Raw genomic sequence first — 25681 nt, 5'->3', positions numbered from 1 at the left:
TCACGCTGTTGATAGATAGATTTTATCCCTCCCATCTAATGTCACAACCAGCCATCACTGCTTCTTTAAATGGCATGTTAGACAATGTATTAGCCTCTAGCCTTTTTGTTGCTTTTCTGTAGGTTCAAACCCATGTGAACATGCTGGGAAGTGTCTGAACACCAAAGGCTCTTTCCAGTGTAAGTGTCTTCAGGGCTATGTCGGGGCTCGCTGCGAACTCGATGTCAATGAATGCATGTCCAGTCCATGCCAGAATGACGCTACCTGCCTGGACCAAATCGGAGGCTTCCATTGCATCTGCATGGCAGGTAAAAAAAAAAACAAGCTCTCAGTGAATACATGATAAAGGTGAACGGAGAACTGAAGGCAAGTTTTTTTATTATCAAAATTCTATTTATCTCATTTTATTAAATGTAGGAATGCATTTCTGACAGCTATTTTGTCGCTGCTATAGCAAGTTATGAGTGTTTGAAATATGCTCTGTAATATATCAGTCCATATGTCAAAGCAATGGCCGTAAACGAGATTCGTTGAGACCTGTGCGAGACTTCGTAGGACGGAAGTAAAACGTACAGTGGAAATCAAAAGTGGCCAACATCTGCCAACATCGTCAAAAGACGCGCGCGCCCTCTTTCGAATGCTGACGTAATCAAGCCGGAAGTTTTGTTTGTTTCGATAGCAATCAGGAAAGTTTGAAAAAAGTAAGCAGTAATCGTTATTTAAACTCGTTTTTGTGCAATATTTCGTTTGGAAAACAGTTTTCCAAATGGCGCCACTGAGACCTGGCTGACACGTCACGTTTCGAAGTCTTGCACAAGTCTCGTGAAGATCGCGCGGATAAGCGACGCCTGCCGTGGACCAAACGAACTAAATTCAACATGGCTAAAAACCGAATAGGCCGATAAGTATAATATTTAATTGCAATTAGTTGCCAACAGAGCCTAATCTAGGAATTTGAAAATAGGGGACAGATCCCTCACTAGTTGTAGAAACAGGGGACAGAAAATATTAACATGGGTAAAAATATCCCTCATTTTGTTCCAGTTAGTGGGGACAGAAAAATAAGTAATACATTGGTAGATATTTTCAAGAGTACATCTATAAACAGAACAGTTTTATTAATCTTTACTTTTAGAATATCATTAACATAATACTAAATTGAACTTTCAACAAGAAAAATTAAACAAATTACTAAAAAAAAACTAGCAATCATGTAGAATGTGTAAGATTACCAGGACTACAAAAATGCAGAAAAATAGGTTTTACTTATCCAAATGCTCCTGTTGGTTCAAAAGTTAAAGTGCAGAGAACCTCACAGCACAACATGAAGTTACCTTAAAATATAATATAAATGCCTCAGCTTTCATGTAAGAAAAAAAACTATTAATACTAGTACTGTGTGCAGGCAGTCTCTCCTGAAGACTAAATTAAACAATAATTATAAACTAATAAAATAAATGGCTCAGGCTTCATAGAAGAAAAAAAAACAATTTGAACAGAATCTCACAGTATGATGCTGAAGCTGCCTAAACAATGGAAAATAAAATACCATTTTGGCAAAAATGTTGGCATCCATTAATTTCTTGTATTAAGTAAAAAAAAAATAAAGTGCACACAGTGCTTCACTGTAAACATAACACGCTTTCAGTAAGAGAATTTAAGCCTATAAACACTGACTTGCACATCATGCAATGTTGCCAGATACTGCTGACGTTTTCCAGTCCAAAATATGTTCAAAACCCGCCAAAATGCACTTAAAACCGCCCAATCTGGCAACACTGCGCACATGCTGCTTCTCTTGAACGTATACACGGAAGTAAGGCGGAAGGTAGTTTGTCGACGTCACCGCAAGACAACGCCAACGATTGGTCAAATTTGCGGGAAAGTTGCGGTGATTGGATAGAATTGCAACACTGCCCTGAATTCACGGGGATTGGTTGAATTTGCGTTGATGTTGCAAATCGCGAAATCCTGGAGAGTCTGAATGTTATGTTTAGATGAGACAGAACGATATGCCATGTGCTTTTGGGTATTTTTAAAACACTTCACACGATTGGTTGAGATACGCTGTCTTCCAGTTCAGTGACCAATGATATAATAGTTCACAAAACTGTTTTACCCGCTAAATAAACCATTCGGAATACTTCGGTCCTTTCCGATATTTTCCGATTGGTGTGTAAACAACGCTGTATTTACCGCAGTGCTTGCTAGTGGGTGCTGACAAATTGATACGCACAAGATTCAGTAAAACGCGACTACACGCTCTCTACTTATAAATGCGCGACAAAATGAATAGATACGCGATATCACTCTCGCGCCCAAAAAGTGAATGTGCGACAGACAGATAAAAAACGTGTATTATTGCGTATTACGTGCCCTAGATTAGGCTCTGTGCCAATACAAGTCACGATATAAGGTTACTAAAACCGAAAACGTAATTGAATAACACGTTAATTAAGAAATAAAGCAAGTTTAAAAATGACTTCAGTTCTCCTTGAACAGTGACACACATGTAGTAGTTCAGGACACTATGTTTTTTGTATGCCTAATGATGTCAGTGCATTATAATGTTTGACATTATAATAATGTTTTTTTTTTATTCAAAGACAGTTTAAATGTCCTCCGTTTGGTACATTAGAAAGAGAAAATAATCTGATCACAGCATTAAGCCATGTTGAATTCCCTGGCTAACACTGAAGTCTATCTCTCTGTGCTAATTGACAGGATACGAGGGAGTCTATTGCGAGATCAATACAGATGAGTGTGCTTCCATGCCCTGTCTCAACAATGGGAAGTGCATCGACAAGATCAACAACTACCAGTGCGAATGCCCCAAAGGTAAGCACAAGGAGGCCATTCAACCCCTGGACAGCACAGAGAGGAGAACTCTAATCCTGCCCTCAGGCTGGCTTAGCTAGCTCCAGCCAATTTGCTAAAAAATCCATATAGAAGGATTTTGAAAAGTTATCTATTTCTATTAAGTTTGGAGACTTGCTCTTAAAAAGGAAATTTCACCATTTAACTTGATTTAAAAAAAAAACGTATCTGGTGAGTAAGTGAGTAAGTTTATGTGAAAGTATGTTTATATGTCACCGAATTTTGGGAATTTTGGGGAGGTATTCCAGTTAGATCCCATAATCAGGTATAAAGTTCATTCATGCATTCCTGACTGAACTTCGAATCCCCAACTTTTCCTCCAAAGGATTTTATTTTACTTTTATTTTGTTCATTCATCCCAAATGAAGTGGAAGTAATTTTGGTTATAAAGTAGCAGACGTGTCATAAAAGCAGATCAGAGGATTATTTTACAGAAAGGCGGCCACTTCTTGTTGGGTGGAATGCATTTGTACAGAGGAATTCATGCAGAAATACTGGGATAATCAAGGTACGCTGTTAGGCTTCTGGGATGAGAGGCCTGTGGGGTCCCTGAGCAGTGTCCTGAGCAAAATGATTTGGAGTTGTGAGGTACGGTAAGCTGGGGAACGGAGTCTAGGCCACTCTACTCTGTCTTCAGATGCAAATTAGAGCACTGTTCAGAATGCAGGGCAGGGTTGCTTTTGAATGGCATACATAGCGAGACCATGGTAACCACAATAGAGCTTTTTGAAATGTGCCATTTTAGAGGCCTGGAGGAAATCCCTGTTGGATTGTTCGGCAGCGCTGGAACTATGACAAAGGAATTTCCACTGGGATGAGCACTGGTGCTATTTACACTACAGCAGATGGCTGATTCTAATTTCAACAATTACAATATTCAAATATTTACTTGAAATATAACTTAGGGGTTTTAAAACCAGAACGCGTGCACAGACTGTACTTTGGAGGTAACTAGAACTGTCCTGCTGGTTGATCCTGAATGATGAGCTAACTGAATAGTGAAAGGTTATAGGTGGCAGAGATCTTTTTGGCAGTAAAGAAGCAGAGAGGGGGCCAAGGCAGGATGATAGAAAGCACATTGTGATGGAAAAGTTCTTCAGGACAAAGGAGGCAACCAATGCAGCTTTGCATTTCATTGAATAGACTGTTCCCTTTTTTCTAGTGCCCTTGGTCAGGAGGCCTTAGAAGGTTTTTTTTCTTACCCCTTTCTTTTTTTTTTTTCTTCACCAACCTCTTCTCCTCCTCCCAATGACAATTTATTAGAAAAGGAGTTTGGAAATAGGGGAAGAGGGAGAGTGAGGAAAAACATTGAGCAGTGTGGGGACATGTTAATGAAGCCTAACCAGGGATTGTGTAGATGAATGTGGTGGAATGAAGCAAGTGTGGTCTGGAGAGATCATCCTAAAGGCGGTCTCTACTCTCTTTATCATCCCCCTCTCAACCTGTCTGACCCCCTCTTCTCAGTACTCCCTCACTTTGCCTCTCTTCTCAGGATATTCTGGGAACCAGTGCCAGGTGGACATCGATGAGTGTGCCAGCACGCCCTGCAAAAATGGCGCCAAGTGTATAGATGGGCCCAATATGTACACCTGCCAATGCACTGAGGGTATGACAAATTGTTAAGCACTTTTATTTGTTAAATACATATTTGTAACCTTTTTAGACACCTTTCAGGACCTGTACGTTTTTTATGATATAATCTAATTATGCATATATTAAACACAGTAGCCAAAGATACACGCACTGGTCACTTCATTAGGAACACCCATCCACCTGCAGTTTTCCGCAGTTCTCTAATCAGCCGATCCCTTGACAGCAGCACAATGCATCAAATCATGCAGATACAAATCAAGAGGTTCAGTTAATGTTCACTTCAAACATCAGAATGGGAAAATTTGTGATCTCTGTGACTTTCACTGTGACACTGGTGCCAGATGGACTGGTTTATTTGAGTATTTCAGAAACTGCTGATCTCCTGGGGTTTTCACACACAACAGTCTCTAGAGTTTACACAGAATGGTGCGAAAAACAAAAACATTGAGTGAGCGACAGTACTGTGGGTGGAAACAAACGTCTTGTTGATTAGAGAGGTCAGAGGAAAATGGAGAGATTGGTTTGAGCTGCCAGGAAGGATATAGTAACTCATGGCAACTCTTTACAACCGCGGTGAGCAGAAAAGCATCTCAGCATGCAACAGCAGAAGATCACATTGGGTTCCACTCCTGCCAGCCAAGAACAGGAATTTTAGAATCAAGAACGAGTTCTTATCAAAGTGGCCAGTGAGTGTACACTACCGTTCAAAAGTTTGGGGTCACCCAGACAATTTTGTGTTTTCCATGAAAAGTCATACTTTTATTTACCACCATAAGTTGTAAAATGAATAGAAAATATAGTCAAGACATTTTTCTGGCCATTTTGAGCATTTAATCGACCCCACAAATGTGATGCTCCAGAAACTCAATCTGCTCAAAGGAAGGTCAGTTTTATAGCTTCTCTAAAGAGCTCAACTGTTTTCAGCTGTGCTAACATGATTGTACAAGGGTTTTCTAATCATCCATTAGCCTTCTGAGGCAATGAGCAAACACATTGTACCATTAGAACACTGGAGTGAGAGTTGCTGGAAATGGGCCTCTATACACCTATGGAGATATTGCACCAAAAACCAGACATTTGTAGCTAGAATAGTCATTTACCACATTAGCAATGTATAGAGTGGATTTCTAATTAGTTTAAAGTGATCTTCATTGAAAAGAACAGTGCTTTTCTTTCAAAAAGAAGGACATTTCAAAGTGACCCCAAACTTTTGAATGGTAGTGTATAGATAAACATTTAGAGGGACCTTGTGGTTAACTGAAATGTTTAATGTTTAATGGCTTCATGTTAATCACTGTGGCCTTTTAAGTTCATTTTATGCCAGAAATAATGAGACACTGAGCTCTGCGACACTTCAACTAACAGAGCATTTATTTCTTGCATAGGGTTAATAACCATAACATGCAAATAGCCATACTGACTATCAGGTTATTTAGAACATTTTAACAGAGCGATGATTAAATAACATTTGTTATTCTTGTGAAAGTTTTATGGCTTTGCTCAGTGGAATTTTTTTTAATTTAAAAAACAAAATTTAAATTTTAACAGATGTGAGTACACACTGCTGCAGTACTATGACATTAAAAATAGCGATGTTTGAAAAAATTATAGGCTAAAAACGCCACCATATAACGCAAATATTTTATGTCTCAATATGAAAAAAAAATGCTTTGTACACACACTTCTGTTGTAAAATAGTCTTAAAACACCTTGTTCCAAAAATAAAAGCTTAAAGTACAATTGCAAGGCAAAGACTTCTGTCGTCTACACTGGAGAATCCATATGTAAACATGCATGAACATAAACAAAATGAAATTTGTTCCTTTCTAAGTATCTGAAAATGTGAATTTTTATATTTCAAAACATAACCCCTGCAAGTTTGTTCTTCGTCTCGTCTCGTCTCGTCTTCTTCCGCTTATCCAGGACCGGGTCGCGGAGGCAGCAGTCTAAGCATGGAAGCCCAAACTTCCCTTTCCCCAGACACCTCGGCCAGCTCCTCGGGAAGAACACCGAGGCGTTCCCAGGCCAGCCGAGAGACATAGTCCCTCCAGCGTGTCCTGGGTCTTCCCCGGGGCCTCCTCCCGGGGGGACATGCCTGGAACACCTCCCCAGGGAGGCGTCCAGGTGTAGGCATCCGAAAAAGATGCCCGAGCCACCTCAGCTGGTTCCTCTCGATGTGGAGGAGCAGCGGCTCTACTCCGAGCTCCTCCCGAGTGACTGTGCTTCTCACCCTATCTCTAAGGGAGCGCCCAGCCACCCTGCGAAGGAAACTCATTTCAGCCGCTTGTATCCGCGATCTTGTTCTTTCTGTCATTACCCAAAGCTCATGACCATAGGTGAGAGTCGGAACGTAGATCGACCGGTAAATTGAGAGCTTCGCCTTTTGGCTCAGCTCCTTCTTCACCACGACGGACCGGTAAAGCGACCGCATCACTGCGGAGGCTGCACCGATCCGCCTGTCGATCTCACGCTCCATCCTTCCCTCACTCGTGAACAAGATCCCGAGATACTTAAACTCCTCCACTTGAGGCAGGACTTCTCCACCAACCTGGAGAGGGCAAGCCACCCTTTTCCGGTCGAGAACCATGGCCTCGGACTTGGAGGTGCTGATTCTCATCCCAGCCGCTTCACACTCGACTGCAAACCGCCCCAGTGCATGCTGAAGGTCCTGGTTTGAAGAAGCCAACAGGACAACATCATCCGCAAAAAGCAGAGATGAAATCCTGTGGTTCCCAAACAGGATTCCTTCCGGCCCCTGGCTGCGCCTAGAAATTCTGTCCATAAAAATTATGAACAGAACCGGTGACAAAGGGCAGCCCTGACGGAGTCCAACATGCACTGGGAACAGGTCTGACTTACTGCCGGCAATGCGAACCAGACTCCTGCTCCGTTCGTACAGGGACCGGACAGCCCTTAGCAAAGAGCCCCGAACCCCATACTCCCGAAGCACCCCCCACAGAATACCACGGGGGACACGGTCGAATGCCTTCTCCAGATCCACAAAGCACATGTGGACTGGTTGGGCAAACTCCCATGAACCCTCGAGCACCCTATGAAGGGTATAGAGCTGGTCCAGTGTTCCGCGACCAGGACGAAAACCGCATTGTTCCTCCTGGATCCGAGGTTCGACTATCGGTCGAATTCTCCTCTCCAGTACCCTGGAGTAAACTTTCCCTGGGAGGCTGAGAAGTGTGATTCCCCTATAATTGGAGCACACTCTCCGGTCCCCTTTCTTAAAAAGAGGGACCACCACCCCAGTCTGCCACTCCAGAGGCACTGTCCCCGACCGCCACGCGATGTTGCAGAGGCGTGTCAACCAAGACAGCCCCACAACATCCAGAGACTTGAGATACTCAGGGCGGATCTCATCCACCCCCGGTGCCTTGCCACCGAGGAGCTTGCAAACCACCTCAGTGACTTCGGCTTGGGTAATGGACGAGTCCACCTCTGAGTCATCAGCCTCAGTCTCCTCAGTGGAAGACATGACGGTGGGATTGAGGAGATCCTCAAAGTATTCCTTCCACCGCCCGACAATGTCCCCAGTCGAGGTCAACAGCTCCCCACCCGCACTGTAAACAGTGTTGGCAGAGTACTGCTTCCCCCTCCTGAGGCGCCGGACGGTTTGCCAGAATTTCTTCGAGGCCGACCGATAGTCCTTCTCCATGGCCTCCCCGAACTCCTCCCAGTTCCGAGTTTTTGCCTCCGCAACTGCCCGAGCTGCAGCACGCCTGGCCTGCCGATACCCGTCGGCTGCCTCAGGAGTCCCGGAGGTCAACATGGCCCGATAGGACTCCTTCTTCAGCTTGACGGCATCCCTTACTTCCGGTGTCCACCACCGGGTTCGGGGATTGCCGCCACGACAGGCACCGGAGACCTTGCGGCCACAGCTCCGAACAGCTGCGTCCACAATGGAGGTAGAGAACATGGTCCACTCAGACTCAATGTCCCCCGCCTCCCTCGGAAGCTGGGAAAAGCTCTCCCGGAGGTGGGAGTTAAAGACCTCCCCAACAGAGTGCTCGGCCAGACGTTCCCAGCAGACCCTCACCATACGTTTGGGCCTGCCAGGTCTGTCCAGCTTCCTCCTCCGCCAGCGGATCCAACTCACCACCAGGTGGTGATCAGTTGACAACTCAGCCCCTCTCTTCACCCGAGTGTCCAAGACATAGGGTCGGAGATCAGATGACACGACTACAAAGTCGATCATCGACCTCCGACCTAAGGTGTCCTGGTGCCACGTGCACTTATGGACACCCCTATGCTCGAACATGGTGTTCGTTATGGACAAACTGTGACTAGCACAGAAGTCCAATAACAAAACACCACTCGGGTTCAGATCGGGGAGGCCGTTCCTCCCAACCACGCCCCTCCAGGTGTCACTGTCATCGCCCACGTGAGCATTGAAGTCCCCCAGTAGCACAATGGAGTCCCCAGTCTGAGCACCCCTCAGTACCTCTCCCAGGGACTCCAAGAAGGCCGGATACTCTATACTGCTATTTGGCCCGTAGGCACAAACAACAGCAAGAGCCCTCTCCCCAATCCGAAGGCGCAGAGAGGCGACCCTCTCGTTCACTGGGGTAAACTCCAACACATGGCGGCTGAGCTGGGGAGCTATAAGGAAGCCCACACCAGCCCGCCGCCGCTCACCATGGGCGACTCCAGAGAAGTGGAAAGTCCAGCCCCTCTCGAGGAGCTGGGTTCCAGAGCCCAAGCTGTGCGTGGAGGTGAGCCCGACTATCTCTAGCCGGTACCTCTCAACCTCCCGCACAAGCTCAGGCTCCTTCCCCCCCAGCGAAGTGACATTCCATGTCCCAACAGCCAGCCGCTGTGTCCGGGGGTCAGGTCGTCGAGGCCCCTGCCTTCGACTGCCACCCAATCCACACTGCACCAAACCCCTACTGCTACCTCTGTGGGTGGTGAACCCACAGGAGGTCGGGCCCACGTCGCCTCTTCGGGCTGAGCCCGGCCGGGCCCCATGGGCAAAGGCCCGACCACCAAGCGCTCGCATACGAGCCCCAACCCCGGGCCTGGCTCCAGGGTGGGGCCCCGGCTGCGTCCTACCGGGCGACGTCACGGTCCTGGATTTTTTCTCCATAGGGGTTTTTTGGTGAACTGCTCTTGGTCTGGCCTGTCACCTAGGACCTGTCTGCCTTGGGAAACCCTAAACAGGGGCATAATGCCCCCGACAACATAGCTCCTAGGATCATTCAAGCACACAAACCCCTCCACCACAATAAGGTGGCAGTTCTAGGAGGGGAAGTTTGTTCTTAAATCATGTTAAGTTTTCAAAACAATTACATTTACCTGACTACCTGTGCTCCCTGCACACGCCATGTCTTCATACGTTTCGTATTGCTATGAAATATTTCATCAATGCAATAAAACAGTTAGTGTGTTAAAACATTTCAGTTTTGAGATTTTGCAGAGTGATGCATCATGTGAGCATGGTTTTCCCAAGTTTTATTACGATTCATTATTTAATTCCTGTTTATTTAACTTTAGATTAAGAAATTAAAAACTTCATTAAAAATGAAGTCCCTGGCTGAGTAAAAATTGGCTCCTTTTTGTGATTACAATGGTGATTGTTGGCATTTTGAATTTTGTACCTTCATAAACATTACTATAAGTTGAAAAAGGCATAATAAGGCATATATATAAACAGTTATTCCACGAAACCGAGTCGTACATGAGCTGATAGCCGATGAGGCGCGTAGCACCGAGTTGGCTATAAGCCATGTATGACGAGATTGAGTGGAATAACTGTTTTATTATATCCACATTCACTGGATTTTGAGAAACAGAGCATTTTTATTTTTATTTTTTGCAAATTCAATCAATAAAAACTTTATACAAAATGTCTGACAAAATCATTTCTGCTTAGAATGTAAACAAGCCACCGAAATGACAGTAGCAATTTGTGAAAAATGCGATAATAATTTATTGTATTAGTATTAGTTCTGGGCGGCACGGTGGTGTAGTGGTTAGCGCTGTCGCCTCACAGCAAGAAGGTCCGGGTTCGAGCCCCGTGGCCGGCGAGGGCCTTTCTGTGCGGCGTTTGCATGTTCTCCCCGTGTCCGTGTGGGTTTCCTCCGGGTGCTCCGGTTTCCCCCACAGTCCAAAGACATGCAGGTTAGGTTAACTGGTGACTCTAAATTGACCGTAGGTGTGAATGTGAGTGTGAATGGTTGTCTGTGTCTATGTGTCAGCCCTGTGATGACCTGGCGACTTGTCCAGGGTGTACCCCGCCTTTCACCCGTAGTCAGCTGGGATAGGCTCCAGCTTGCCTGCGACCCTGTAGAACAGGATAAAGCGGCTAGAGATAATGAGATGAGATGAGACGAGTATTAGTTCCTCCGATCCCTGGGGGGACAAAGGGCAGAAAGTCCTCTCCATCGTCTTCTGTCTTGGGCGGCGTTGTTTCCCTTTTCCCATGTGAGTCCCCTCACCGCCAAGTCCTCTCTAAATGTTGACCTCCATGTTGTCTTAGGTCTGCCCCTCATGCGCCTTCCATCTATTGGTGACCAATGCATTGCTTGCTTCACCAACCTGTTGTTGTCCAGTCTAAGTCTGGGTCCAGCAAACCTCATTCTGCGTTGTTCTACTGTTACACTTAGCGGTTGTTGTCCAGTTCTTGCTAGTATTTCTTCATTTCTGATTCTGTCTCTGTATGTGATCTTCAGTATTTTCCTCAGGCATCTTTGGTGGAATACATCAAGTTTGTGTGCTATTTTGTTAGTGCTTTTCCAGGTCTCGCATGCAGAAGTTGCTGTTGAGATCACTATGGATGTGTATAGTTGTAATTTAATACTCAGTGAGATAGTCTTCGAGTTCCATATGTTGTTAAGCTTCCCGAAAACTGCCGCCGCTTTTCCCAGTCTGATGTTGATGTCTCGATCTATGTTGCCATCACTAGCCATGGTACTTTCCAAATATATGAAGTGTCTGACATCTTCAACAGGTTGTTGGTTAACAGTAATTGGTTGTGGACTAACTTGGTTACCCACATGCAGTGTTTTTGTCTTTTCACTACTTATACATAAACCCACCTTGGCAGCATTTTGTTCCAAACTTCTTGTCATATCTTGTAGAGTTGTGTCATCCAGTGCTAGTATTGCAAGATTGTCTGCAAAATCTAAGCCCGTAAGCTTCTTTTTGCCATTCAAGGTTATTCCATATAATGGATTGTTCATTGCAGTTCTCATAACATAGTCAATGAGGATGCTATAATAATAATTACTGAAAAATTTAAAAAAGACACATTCTTACCATCAAATACTTTCATTCCATATTTTGTTGCTTTTTTGTATTTTTTGGGGTTTTGTTTTTGAATAGAGTTTTTATTTCATCCACGGTTGGTTCAGCAACATGCTCTGCCATTTTGTTTTTCTCTAACTTTATTCATCACACACTTGTGAAATTCCTCTCTGCATTTAACCCATCTGAAGCAGTGAACACACACATGCAATGAGCACACACACATACCCAGAGCAGTGGGCAGCCATGCTAACAGCACCCATGCTAACAGCGCCCGGGGAGCAGTTAGGTGCCTCGCTCAAGGGCACCTCAGCCCAAGGCTGTCCCATATTAACCGCATGGGGGACTGTAGGGGAAACCGGAGCACCCGGAGGAGAACATGCAAACTCCACACAGAAAGGCCCCAACCGGCTGCTGGGCTCGAACCCAGAACCTTCTTGCTGTGAGGTGACTGTGCTAACCACTTACACCACTGTGCCACCCACAATCAGAGTGCGCAATTGCTCATATCCAGTGAATATATATATATATAGGTCCGTCTCAGAAACTGGTCTCTCATTTGGGACATTATGGTCAAAATTTTTTTTTCTAATTTTCCAATTTTTTTTGCATTTATCGAACACTCAATGTTTCTTTTGTCATGTTTAATAAGAATAAAGGTAGTATCTTGCTTTATCTGGCCTCCACTGTGGAAAAAGTTTTTCATTACAATTCAAATGCTTTTGTAAAATTGATTTACATATAAAATAACTACATCATGAAGAATTAAAGCCCCTCCTTCACAGAGGAGTGAAAATATTGAATAATTTTCCTCTTTTTGATCGCTTGGGTTAAAAATGCCAAGTTATGATGACTGTATTGATTATTCACTTAAATATGAGTAATATGATACATTTTGGGTATTTGATATGGTGAAATAGGACACAATGGAAAAATCAAGAACACACCAGAAAGATGAGAATAACGGCGGTGGTAAAAGAACAGCGACTGTACCAACTGAAGGTCGCGCGGGTCTCTGCTGCGGCGCACGAGCAACGGGACATCACTACCGCACTGGACAGAGCGCAAGGCGGAGGCGGGGCAAAATGACTGGCCGTAGATTCTGTCAAAAGTTCAATCTAAATTGACCATGGTTGCAAAATATTGGCCAAAAATACGCAAACACTACGAAATATGAAAGTAAAATGAAAAAGAAACATTCTATTGCCTTATACTGCAAGACTAAAACAAAATAAAACTGTTAAAACTCACCTTTTCAGTGATAACGTCCGAACAGATCACTCGCGTAACAGAGAGACCGCAAATGGAAGCACGATCAACTTCTAACTGCTGGAGTGGAAAATTCCATTCTACACATGCAAATTGTTAACGTGTGTCCTTCCCCGCACACAAATAACACGCTACGGTAAAAAATAGACCACAACTCATTTTATAGCTCAGAAATTCATACAAGACCAGCTACCATCGTAACATATTCTGTAAGAAACATATTCTATACCTAACTTTCAGCTTTCGTTTTAAAAAACAAAATTGCAGATTTATAACTAAATTTTTATACGGCGTAGTGATTTTAAGTTACTACTTTTGGTGAGGTAGTGACCTCGACCCTGAGGCTTTCCGTTTAGATCAAAACACGCGATTGTATTGGTTTTGGGTCTCCGGAAAATGGAGTTACAACGGTGATCAAATATTTTGCATGATGTTTTATTACGGTTATGATTATTCTGTGAGCGCACCAATCCTTAGGCGTCTAAAGTTACAACTTAAAATACAATTAGTGATAACTGTAGACTTTTCAGTGGACTGCAACCTTTTTAAGGGAATGCGATGTAGTCAACCATTTATCATGTCCCAGATCAAGCCGCCATTTTTCCACAAATTTGCAGAATTTTTGCCAAATTCTGAATAGAGTATTCACATCAAAGATTTAGTTTTATCTGTATTATTTCTTTCATCATTTTATTTCAAATTAAAACCAACATCATCATTCAAAACCATATAGTTTATTGACTGTGAGTATATTTAGTGGGGTACCCCCACAGTACCCAGTTTCTGAGACAGACCCATATATAAAATAAAAAGAGCAGTCAGCTGCCTCTCATGGTCTTTTTTTTCTCTTCTTCAGCTAATCCTGATCAGCATAGCAAACCCCAGAAATAAACATTGAGCTTTATTTGCCCAGAGAGTTTCTTAGACATACACGCAGTCTAGATTAGACAGTTTGCTAAGCAAAGTGATTGAATGTAATTTAATTTTATGTTTATCTTATGTTTGTTATTGTTACATTTACATATGATATATATATATTCATTTTTATTCATGTCCAAAGTTCTTGTATTTTAAAATATAACACTAAGATATGGAAATATGTTGCGACTCACATCTTTCTCACACCCTTCTGTTCAGAAGGAGGTGCGGGGCTCTTTAGGAAAGTTATATTCATATGATGAAGAACATACTGCCGAATACTTGGACTGTATTAAAACACAAAACCAAACTTTATAATAAAACGTACATTTGATTAAAAACTATTTCCTTTGTCATTGTTATTATATCATTGTACTAACAGACTGTCAAACAGCTACTGTCTACTACCGTCTACACTCACCAGCCACTTTATTAGGTACACCCATACACCTGCTGTTTTATGCAGTTCTCTAATCAGCCAGTCCCTTGACAGCAGCACAGTGCATAAAATCATGCAGATACAGATCAAGAGATTCAGTTAATGTTCACGTCAATCATCAGAATGGGAACAATTCTGATCTCTGTGACGTTCACTGTGGCATGGGCGATGGTGCCCGATGGACTGATTTGAGTATTTCAGAAACTGCTGATCTCCTGGGGTTTTCACACACAACAGTCTCTAGAGTTTACACAGAATGGTGTGAAAAACAAAAACCACTGAGTGAGTGACAGTTCTGTGGGTGGAAGCACCTTGTTGATAAGAGAGATCAGAGGAAAATGGAGAGATTGGCTCGAGCTGCCAGGAAGAATATAGCAACTCATAGTAACTCTTTACAACCGTGGTGAGCAGAAAAGCAGTATTCAACAGCAGAAGGCCACACTGGGTTCCACTCCTGCCAGCCAAGAACAGGAATCTTAGAATCAAGAACAAGTTCCTATGAAAGTGACCTGTGAGTGTAATCTAACCATAACTACATGGTGATTTACTGTCTGATACAATGGATTTGTCTTTAGCCCTATTTGCACGGGATAAGTATTACCTGTGGACCTCTGGTAATTCGGAATAATTACGGAGAATGTCTGAGTTCTTAGTCCCGTGCAAATGTGCCATGTCCGTAATTTGCCAAGTAATAATTCCGCCGCGAATTACCTACTGTGTTTCGGCAAAACACAGACGTCCAGTGGTAATACAAGTCCCGTGTGAATGCGCATGTCTGTGTTTGTAATTATTAAACGCGCGTCTCTTGTACTTTTCTGGAGTGAATAATGGAGGATACGGGTGAAATTTTGATAAACAGCATTTCAGGGGCAAGTGGCAGTAGGCCTATCCCGTATTTGAACCAGATAAGCAGAAACAGCTCCAAGAAGACGAAACAGGATGTTGTGAACTTACGACACATCCGGTCACAATGTCTGTAAATTCAGTGAATTACAGACTTTTGCTTATCCCGTCCGAATGCGCCACACAATAACACAGAGGTGCGGGGGTAATTGCGAATTACCAGAGGTCCATAGGTAATACTTATCCCGTGCGAATAGGGCTTAAGTTAGATCTCTGAATCAGTTCATACTGTGCACAATCATAGTATGTGGCCAGATATATGGGACACCTGACCACCACACCCATGTGTGCTTATTGAACAACCCATTCCAAAGCCATGGGCATTAATATGGAGTTGCCCCTCTTTGCTGCTATAACAACCTCTGGGAAGGCTTTCCAGTACATCTTGGAATGTGTCTGTGGGGATTTCTGTCCATTCAGAGACGAAAGCATGAGTGAGATGATGCACTAATTTTGAGCAAGAAGGCCTGGAGGCTAAGTGCAGACCCCTCGAGTTCTTCCACAGCAACCTTGACAAATCATGGTTACCATGTTAACAGTAATATTTTAGCTATGGATCTAAAAATGATTGTACTCTGGATCCAGGGATTGATGAAGTTTTTGCGGCTTGGCCAACAGCCTATATGAGAAAAACAGTAGTATAAAGTATTCTCTGTTATTGTCCAGGTTACACAGGACAGCACTGTGAGGCTGATATCGATGAGTGTCTATCCAATCCGTGTCACTATGGCTCCTGTAAGGATGGCCTAGCCAGCTTCACTTGCCAGTGCCACCTGGGTTACTCCGGTCGACTGTGTGAAGTCAACATCAACGAGTGTCTGAGCCAGCCATGCCAGAACGGAGGCACCTGTCAAGACCGGGCAAATTCTTACCTGTGTGTTTGTCCGAGAGGAACCTCAGGTGAGGAATTAATCTAGAATTCTGTTACAGTCTGCTGTGGTTTAGATGCTGAAGCTTACACATACGTATACTGTATAGCCATGAAAATGTGAATGAATTTTAGCAAGCTTACTGCATTGAATGCGTATCCGCCTCTGAATCGGGAGATTGTGAGTCCTACTCGCGGTAGGGTCATACCAAAGACCATCATAAAAATGGTACCTACCGCCGTGTGACAAGTCACACTCCAATACAGATGTGAGTGGGGAGTCAAACTCTCGTGGTTACCAGAGGACCAGCCCTCCACTGTAACCCTAGCTGTACAGGCGAGAGGCCGAGGGCTATAGACGTGGAGATTGGCATTGCCCAATCAATATGCCTAAGGGGCTGGGTTAGTACTGGGGTGGGAGGCTGCCTGGGAAGACCATGTCCTGGCACGGGAAGGACTTTGACTTTGATTTGACTGCATTGAATAAATCCTTAACAACTGATTATGTCTCTTGGAATAGTTTTTCTGTAGAATTTGACTGGATTTTGGTTCACAGGTGTTAACTGTGAAGTCAATGTGGACGACTGTAAGAGCAACCCATGTGACTATGGCAAGTGCATTGACAAGATCAATGGATATGAGTGTGCCTGCGAGCCGGGATACACAGGTCTGGAAATACACACAGATCACTTCATAGTTGATAGATAGTTTAACTATACCACTATACCTTGTTTATTGACAGATTTTATATTAGAAATGTTTATGAGTTGTATTTTTTAAAAGCGTGTGGAGATCAGATAAGAGAATGGCACTCTAAAGGCAGTGGGAAATGGGTGGTGACAAAAGCCTCCCCAGGTGAGTTTGCCACAAATCAGGGTGTGGAGGGACAGCTGGCCAGCGAGTACACACTCTGGCTGCGGTGTTGCCTTACGCTCCCTCCCAATCCCCCACCTGGTGCTCCAACATGCAACCACCCCTGCTCGCCCATTCAGCGTAAAGAGCTGCCAGGCATCTGGGGGGGGGTTTAAGGGACAAAAGATGTGCAAAAGATTTGTGTAAGCCGATCTTTTAAAAGGGGAAAGTTGGCGGCCGATTTAAAGAAGAACGACAAATGAAACCGCTCTTTTCATGCTGTGCCTTGCGTCAGCTGAATGGTGGCGCTGCTTCAAGTGGCGGCAAAAAGCCGTGGACAAAAACAATCAGTGAATGAGGCGATTCAGTTTATTGGAAAAGGAAAATGTATTTATATATATGTATTATGTCTGAGTTAGTAATTTTAACACTAATGTGAAGTGCTGACTCTTTTTTTTTTTTTTTCCAACACAGGAAAAATGTGTAACATCAATATCGATGAGTGTGCAATCAACCCCTGTCACAATGGAGGAACGTGTATCGATGGAATCAACGGTTTCACCTGTCAGTGCCTTGATGGCTATCATGACCCCACCTGTCAGTCTCAACTCAACGAGTGTCTCAGTAACCCTTGCATTCATGGACGCTGTGAAGACAAAGTCAATGGGTATGATGTCCTTGTTTCCCTTATTAAAGACAAACTGTAGTGTTTTATTAACTTAACATTCCTCCACCTCATCTGTCACATATGATCAACATGGACAATAATTTTCACAGTTTCCTATGATAAGAAAGATAAGAACTATTCAGTCAAAATTCACTCAAAGCTAAAAGTCCAAGGACAATTCTTCAGTTCTGTCACATATGTAGAATGAGACAGTCATACCAAAGCTGTTTCTTGTAGTTTTAATCAAATTTCAAGTACTGAAGCAAAAAAAAGTAAAACGTAATTATGGATGCATGCATGTTCTGTAACCTTTATGGGATCCATTTACAATCAGACCGAACCTGAGGCACTTAGGTGTTTATTTTGAGCCACACTTTTGCAATGCAAAACTTCAAATTCTTCTCTCTCTCAGAAGGTTTTAGAGCTCTCATCTCATCTCATCTCATCTCATCTCATCTCATCTCATTATCTCTAGCCGCTTTATCCTGTTCTACAGGGTCGCAGGCAAGCTGGAGCCTATCCCAGCTGACTACGGGCGAAAGGCGGGGTACACCCTGGACAAGTCGCCAGGTCATCACAGGGCTGACACATATGCTGCGTTCATGTGCTATGGGAAGATGATATTTTCCAGTTGGGAAGCGGTGTTTACCAGTGTGTTGTGTTCACATGCTTTTGTTGTTGTTGACAAATTAAAGATGGTGGACCAGATTCAGAATCAGGCCTGTTATTTGGCTAAAACAATTATAGATTGACTTGTTCATCAGCTGCAGCAGGAATATGAGTTATCAAAAGGTAAATAATGCTGAATATTTCCTGATCATGACAAGTAGAGATTTTCTTAACACATTGAATGCCACGCAGTTTTTGGAAATTTGGCTGTAGCCACAATGAGAGTAGCCAGTATCTAGATCATTGTTGGCGTTCTTTGGACAGCCACAGAATATTTTGTATTAGGCTATAATATACATATTATAATAATATAATATACATAACATGACTCATTTAAAAGGTGAGAGTCAGCTTTCCGTAGGTGAAAACCACTTCTTTCTTGGTTCATAAGCTAGTCTTGTACCACTCGCCGCCATGTTGAAAAGGTTAAAGTTCATCTCATCTCGGCAACTCGTGTATCAAAATTTTCTACGAGTTGCCCAGTGGAAAATACCACAAGAGGGGGCGTTCATGTGTGCTTTCCATGTCAGCGTTTGGTATTTACCATAATTCCCATAGCACATGAACGCACCAATAGACACAGACAACCATTCACACTCACGGTCAATTTAGAGTCACCAGTTAACCTAACCTGCATGTCTTTGGACTGTGGGGGAAACCGGAGCACCCGGAGGAAACCCACACGGACACGGGGAGAACATGCAAACTCCACACAGAAAGGCCCTCGCCGGCCACGAGGCTCGAACCCGGACCTTCTTGCTGTGAGGCGACAGCGCTAACCACTACACCACCGTGCCGTCCAGTTTTAGAGCTTAATTTGCAAATGCCTATCATTGAAGAATATATAAATGTGTTCTATAAAAACATGCTTTGTATGGACATTTATTGATTGTCCCAACAACTGGCCTTACTATAGGCTTTTATTTGTAAGTGAGTTTAAAGTAAGGGGTTTTGTTCTTTTCTCAGTACGGTGTTAAAATTTTGGTTATTAAGCCTTGGAAATGTATTTATTTTTTTAAACAAATAATTGTTTTGACATTGTGCTGATGGTGCATGAGGTCCGTTATTGACTTTTTATTTATTTTTCTGATATAAACACCATTAAAAATTGAATAATGTAACAATAATATCTCATGTATGCCACTTTTTGTCTGTAGTTACAACTGTATTTGTGATTCGGGTTGGAGTGGCACCAACTGCGACATCAACAACAATGAGTGTGAGTCCAACCCCTGCATGAACGGTGGCACCTGTAAGGACATGACCAGTGGTTATGTGTGCACCTGCCAAGCTGGCTTCAGTGGTTAGTACTGCTCAATTCGTGCTGCCAGTGTACTGTATACCTGTGTGGTGGCTCCGTTCATAGTCTCAGTCAAACTGACTTGGGTTTCATGATTTTCTTCTTAGGTCCTAACTGCCAGACAAACATTAATGAGTGTGCTTCAAACCCATGCTTAAACCAGGGGACTTGCATTGACGATGTGGCTGGCTACAAATGCAACTGTGTGCTGCCTTACACTGGTACAAGCTTGATTGTTTATTATCATTCCACATCTTGAGGTTGACATTTTTGAGCAAAGTTTTATTTTTCTTTGACATTTTCCTTGCTTGTTCATTCGTCTTCCACTTCCAAAATACAGATATACGAAAAACGTGCTCCCAAGGTCATGTTCTGTGCTTGGTTCAGCAACAGCGCTTCCTTTTTCCTTTCTCCACAAGCTGATTGCCTGTTTGGTCATCCTGGTCTGTTGAATAAAAAGTGGTTCTGATAACAGTATGAGAATGTGTTTGCAGAAGAGTCCACATTCTTTCCTTTCTCTGTATTATTTTACAAAACAGACAGGATCATTCATTGGATTGAAATCATGTTCATTTCCAAAACTTTTTTTTTTTTGGCGGAAAAATCCACACTGGGTTGGAGCTGGAATAACAAGCAGGTCCTGGTCCGGGCTGGGTGGGAACAGTAGCCTGACACATTTCCTGTTTGCCTTGCTTCCTGTCTCACAGAAAAGCAAATGGAAAGACAATGGTCGGAAAGGCCTGCTGGCTTCCTGTAGGGGCCTGGTGTCGTGGAAACAGATAGGAAGACGGGCTGTGAGGCCACCCACCTCTTCTCACCAGTGATGAAATGCTAATGTCTCTGAGAAGTGCCGAATCTTTAAAGGGCCTTTTCCAAATCTAGTGTCCTTAACTAAATATAGAGCTGTTAAGAATGCAAGAGTGTCTTCCTCTGGGTTAGTTCCGTTCTTTGGGTTTTTGTTTTCGGAGGAAGACCCAAAAGCAGCAACTCAAACAAAGTTGCACTGATAAATACTATTAATCATTTGAACCAGCTGAACTGGGTTAACTAGGTTGTATTTTGTGATTCACAGGTGAGAAATGTGAAACTTTGTTAGACCCTTGCAGTCCCAAACCCTGTAAGAATGATGGGGTGTGTAAGGAGTCAGAAGATTATGAGAGATTCTCATGCATGTGCCCTGAAGGCTGGCAAGGTTAGTAATCACCGAACAACACAGCCAAATAAGGAAGGAAAGTTTATTGACAATAGCGTGCGACTTGCTCGTTATAATCAAATACTTCACTGCTTTTAAAGGAAGTCCAAAGTACATTTGTTGCATGCTTGTTGCATCTGATTTCCTTTCCTATTATTGCAGGTCAGACGTGTGAGATTGATGTCAATGAGTGTGTGAAAAACCCATGTCTCAATGGCGCCATCTGCCAGAACTCCATTGGCAGCTACAAGTGCAATTGCAAGTCAGGCTACACTGGCCGCAACTGTGAGACTGATATTGACAACTGCAAGCCCAGTAAGCCCATATCCTACTCGTTTTCCACACTCTGAGTTTTTTCTTTCTTGCTTCTTCCATGATGCATACGGTACAACCCCCACTTGTGTTTCACCCAGACCCGTGCAGCAATGGTGGGGTCTGCAAAGACGGCATAGATGCATTTACATGCACTTGCCTCCCGGGATTCCGTGGTCCCGAATGTGAGGAGGACATCAATGAGTGTGAAAGCAATCCGTGCAAGAACGGAGCCAACTGCACAGACTGCGTGAACAGCTACACCTGCACGTGCCTGCCTGGTTTCAGTGGCATTCATTGCGAGACCAACACACAAGACTGCACTGAGAGGTAAAACCCAACCTCCATTTGCTCTTCTTTTTGCAGGATCAGTTGAGTCAGGTTCTTATGTGTAAATCACAACCTTTACACACATACTGCCTTCACTGTTTTACCTACAACGGTCAATTGTCGTAGCCATTTGGAGTTGATTTTAAGATTATTCTTACAGTGGGTACAGAAAACTAAATGTGATTCAGGATCAGCCCTGATTTTGAAAACACTTCCTTTAAGGTGCGTAAGAAAGCTGGCAAAAGATTAGGTAAGATCATGTTGTGTTGGAAACAGGGCTTTGAACCAGAATTTTTTTCCTATTGGTTCGTTCCGAACAGAAACGGAATTTTAACGTTTCCGGTTTTGGGTTCCACCATTAAATAGACGTTTCCGAACCGGTTAGAACAAAAAAATTTCGTTCCCGGAACGGTTAATTACGTTCCCTGTCAGCTGTTTAACAAATGGCTATAAAGTTATGTCTCTGTCTCATCCAGCTTAAGCCAAATGTAGGCTAATTCTATTACAACCTTCATTAAATAAGACAAGAAATAATTCAAAACAATTATTATTTCAAATGTTGGCGATTTGGATTCTCAGTATGTCTTCCCATCTACACAAACAGAAAAAGTGCCAAAAATGAAAGATAATTCGTTTAGTGTGTTACCAAAGGCGAGTCAGGCCCTATAGAGGGCTACCGCATGACGTCACCGCGCCGCGAGATTTTGTTAGGCGCCATATTGGAAGACCAAGTACACATCTATGCAAGTACATACATACATAAAACAAACTACACCTGAAATGTAGCCAGGGCCGGTTCTGCCCTAATCTGGACCCAGGTGCAACATCGTGCAACCCCCCCCAAAAAAAAACAAAAAAAAAAACACCAGTCTAAATCAGGACAACCATCACATAACTATAACTATAAACATTTTATATCAACTATTTTAACTAAATGGGCTATAATCAATAAGCCTGCAGGCAGCCACGGCGGACTGCCTCAGAAAAGTAACCATTCAATGACACAACTGAAAGCCTGCAGCCACGGCGGGCTGCCTCAGAAAAGTAACCATTTGTCCTACCTTAAAACTCGTTTTGCATTTTCTGCCTCCTTTTCTGTATTTTCAACCCTCCGTTTATTTTCTTTCCTTTTCTGAAAACCCGATTTGTGTCCAGACATTTTGTTCTGCTACCAACGAACTAACTCGTCAGGTCTCGTCTCTCGAGCCCGCGATGATTCCCGTGGGAAGGGCAACAACTGATACATTTTTACAAACAGCCAATAGGGAGGTTGCATCGTTCAGGCTCTTCTTTGCTCAGACACTCAGTAATTCACTTACTCACTTATTATCACATGGAGACGTGATAGTAGTCCACCTTCCCGCTCTCTCCATTCAGTCAGCGAACGTCACACAGGAAGTGAACCCCAGCGGGTCATAGAAACTTGCACAGGAGAAGAATGGCTTTTTTATTTGTAGGCTACGGAAACTTTGAGGAACGAAATAAAAAACGGTATTAACCGGTTACCATTATTTTTAATAAGCGTTTCTGTTCCGGAACATAAAAAATAATAAAGTTTCTGGTTTCGTTTCTGTTCCATGTGAAATAGAAAAAGTTCCCGGTTTTCGTTTTCGTTCCTTGAACCGGTTCAAAGCCCTGGTTGGAAACGGAGTTGCAGTTGCAGTCGGAGGAAAATGTTTGTACACCCTTTGGAATTTTTTACATTTCTGCCTAAATTGGTCATAAAACATCGCCTGAACTCTCCAGCAATCTTAAGAATGAACAAACAGTGTCTGCTTGAACTAAAACCACTCAAACAATTACATGTTATCATATTTTTATTGGCCATAAGATGGAAATATTGACAGAATAGGGAGGCATAAGTAAGTACACCCTTAGCTAAGGCTCATCCAAGAGCTAATTAGACTAATTAGATGATTAAACAATTTGACTCAGGTGTGAGCCAACCTGATGTCCAATCACTGAGGTGTGTCGTAAGCTACCCACCCCACTGGAAAACCAGTTAAAAGGTGTGTTTTGATGAGAGGCATGTTCTGTGCATCATGCCTCGCTCAAAGGAGCTGTCTGAAGACTTAAGACACAAAATAATTGATTTGTATAAAGCTAAAAAGGGTTACAAAACCATCTCTAAGACCCTTGGTGTTCATGTGTCTACAATTAGAAAAATTGTGTATAAATGGAGACAATTTGGAACAGTTGTTACTCTGCCAAGGAGTGGCCGCCCTGCGAAGATCACTCCAAAGGCACTGCGAGTCATCATCAATGAGGTAAAAAAGAATCCAAGAGTGTCCGCTGAAGACTTGAGGAAATCACTGAAACATGCAGACATCTCTGTGGACACATCTACTATAAGAAAGACACTGAACAAGAACAGGATTCATGGGAGAAGGCCACGGAGAAAGCCATTGCTGTCCAGAAAGAACATTTCTGCTCGTTTGGAGTTCGCGAAAAAGCATTTGGATGCTCCTCAGCGCCACTGGAAAAACATATTGTGGTCTGATGAAACCAAAGTTGAATTGTTTGGGGGGAACACACCACATCATGTGTGGAGGAAAGTCGGTACAGCACACCATCAGCAAAACCTCATCCCCACCGTCAAGTATGGCGGCGGTAGCATCATGGTGTGGGGGTGCTTTGCTGCCTCTGGGCCTGGACAACTGGCTATAATCAATGGGAAAATGAATTCTCAAGTATATCAAGATATTTTGCAGAAAAACCTGAGGCAATCTGTCAAAAAGTTGAAACTCAAGAGAGGATGGGTCCTGCAACAGGACAATGACCCTAAACACAGAAGCAGGTCGACATTAGAATGGTTTCAGAAGAACAAAATTCATGTTCTGGAATGGCCCAGTCAAAGCCCCGACCTCAATCCAATCGAGATGTTGTGGCATGACCTCAAGAAAGCCATCCATTCCAGGCATCCCAGGAATCTTGCTGAATTGCAACAGTTTTGCAAAGAGGAATGGTGCAAGATTTCTCCTGATCGTTGTGCCCGTCTAGTCTGCAACTACAGGAGACGTCTGGTTGACGTTATTGCAGCCAGAGGAGGGTCAACCAGCTACTAAATCAAAGGGTGTACTTACTTATGCCTCCCTATCCTGTGAATAATTCCATCTTATGGTCAATAAAAATATGATAAAACGCAAATGTTTGGGTGGTTTTAGTTCAAGCAGACACTGTTTGTTCATTCTTAAGATTGCTGGAGAGTTCAGATGATGTTTTATGACCAATTTAGGCAGAAATGTAAAAAATTCCAAAGGGTGTACAAACATTTTCCTCCGACTGTATGCTTGGGCTTGTACTGCCCCTTGGCGCCCCCTTTGGTGGACAAACATCCATGCAAGTACAGGATGGACACAAAAAGTGAATTTTCTAGCAATAGTTGTGATATGACGAAACAAAACACTGACAGTGGGTGGGTATGGGAAACAAATGCAGTGCATACTCAAAGCAGGTTTATTAGGGGAACCCAAGGGTCATACTAAAATCTTTGGCTGAAATCAAAACAGGCAAAAAACAGAATGAGCCTGACGATCCTGTTTTATTCCTCTTATACCACAGCAATTTGTCAACACAAACATCTGTGACACATATGTGGAACATCTGTGAGATTAGTTCCTGATTTCATTTATGCTATAGTGGCTATAAACACTGCACCCCTTCCCTCACCAGCCTTTCTTTATATGATTACTATAGAAATGATAGCATATTAAATAAAATGAGTGCATGAATATAAACCTGTGACTTGAATTTCAGTATTGTCAGAGCTGCTGTTATAGAAAATTAATCAACACCTTCTGACCAGTCTAATTCTGATTTAGCAACCAATACTGCAGCGCTGTAGTATAAAGCATATTACTCAGTATCTGCTATGAATTATTTATAATTACAGTGCAAACAATCAGCCAAACTAGGCAGGATTAAGTGCTTAATTAAATGTCACGTCAACGGGAACAAGAGCAGGAAACATTGACCATATAAGGAAAGTGGTCGTATTGCACATTCCTGAGATACACTACCGTTCAAAAGTTTGGGGTCACCCAGACAATTTTGTGTTTTCCATGAAAAGTCACACTTTTATTTACCACCATAAGTTGTAAAATGAATAGAAAATATAGTCAAGACATTTTTCTGGCCATTTTGAGCATTTAATCGACCCCACAAATGTGATGCTCCAGAAACTCAATCTGCTCAAAGGAAGGTCAGTTTTATAGCTTCTCTAAAGAGCTCAACTGTTTTCA

At 43.1% G+C, this 25681-nt stretch overlaps 1 protein-coding gene across 1 annotated transcript in view; it reads left to right on the top strand.

Annotated features, from left to right (window-relative positions):
• notch1b (notch receptor 1b) overlaps nt 1–25681 on the top strand; it is an 89590-nt gene that overhangs the window by 29064 nt on the left and 34845 nt on the right. Inside the window, exons 8-18 of the mRNA XM_060907060.1 lie at nt 123–308; nt 2725–2838; nt 4370–4483; nt 15917–16150; nt 16675–16785; nt 17445–17637; nt 19464–19609; nt 19714–19827; nt 20679–20798; nt 20961–21113; nt 21212–21440. Coding sequence (XP_060763043.1) covers nt 123–308; nt 2725–2838; nt 4370–4483; nt 15917–16150; nt 16675–16785; nt 17445–17637; nt 19464–19609; nt 19714–19827; nt 20679–20798; nt 20961–21113; nt 21212–21440 — 1714 coding nt within the window. The remainder of the gene's footprint in view (nt 1–122; nt 309–2724; nt 2839–4369; nt 4484–15916; nt 16151–16674; nt 16786–17444; nt 17638–19463; nt 19610–19713; nt 19828–20678; nt 20799–20960; nt 21114–21211; nt 21441–25681) is intronic.

The sequence above is a fragment of the Neoarius graeffei genome, chromosome 24, assembly GCF_027579695.1.
Source record: "Neoarius graeffei isolate fNeoGra1 chromosome 24, fNeoGra1.pri, whole genome shotgun sequence".
NCBI classification, from domain to species: domain Eukaryota; kingdom Metazoa; phylum Chordata; class Actinopteri; order Siluriformes; family Ariidae; genus Neoarius; species Neoarius graeffei.
This window is presented reverse-complemented; position numbering and strand designations above follow the sequence as displayed.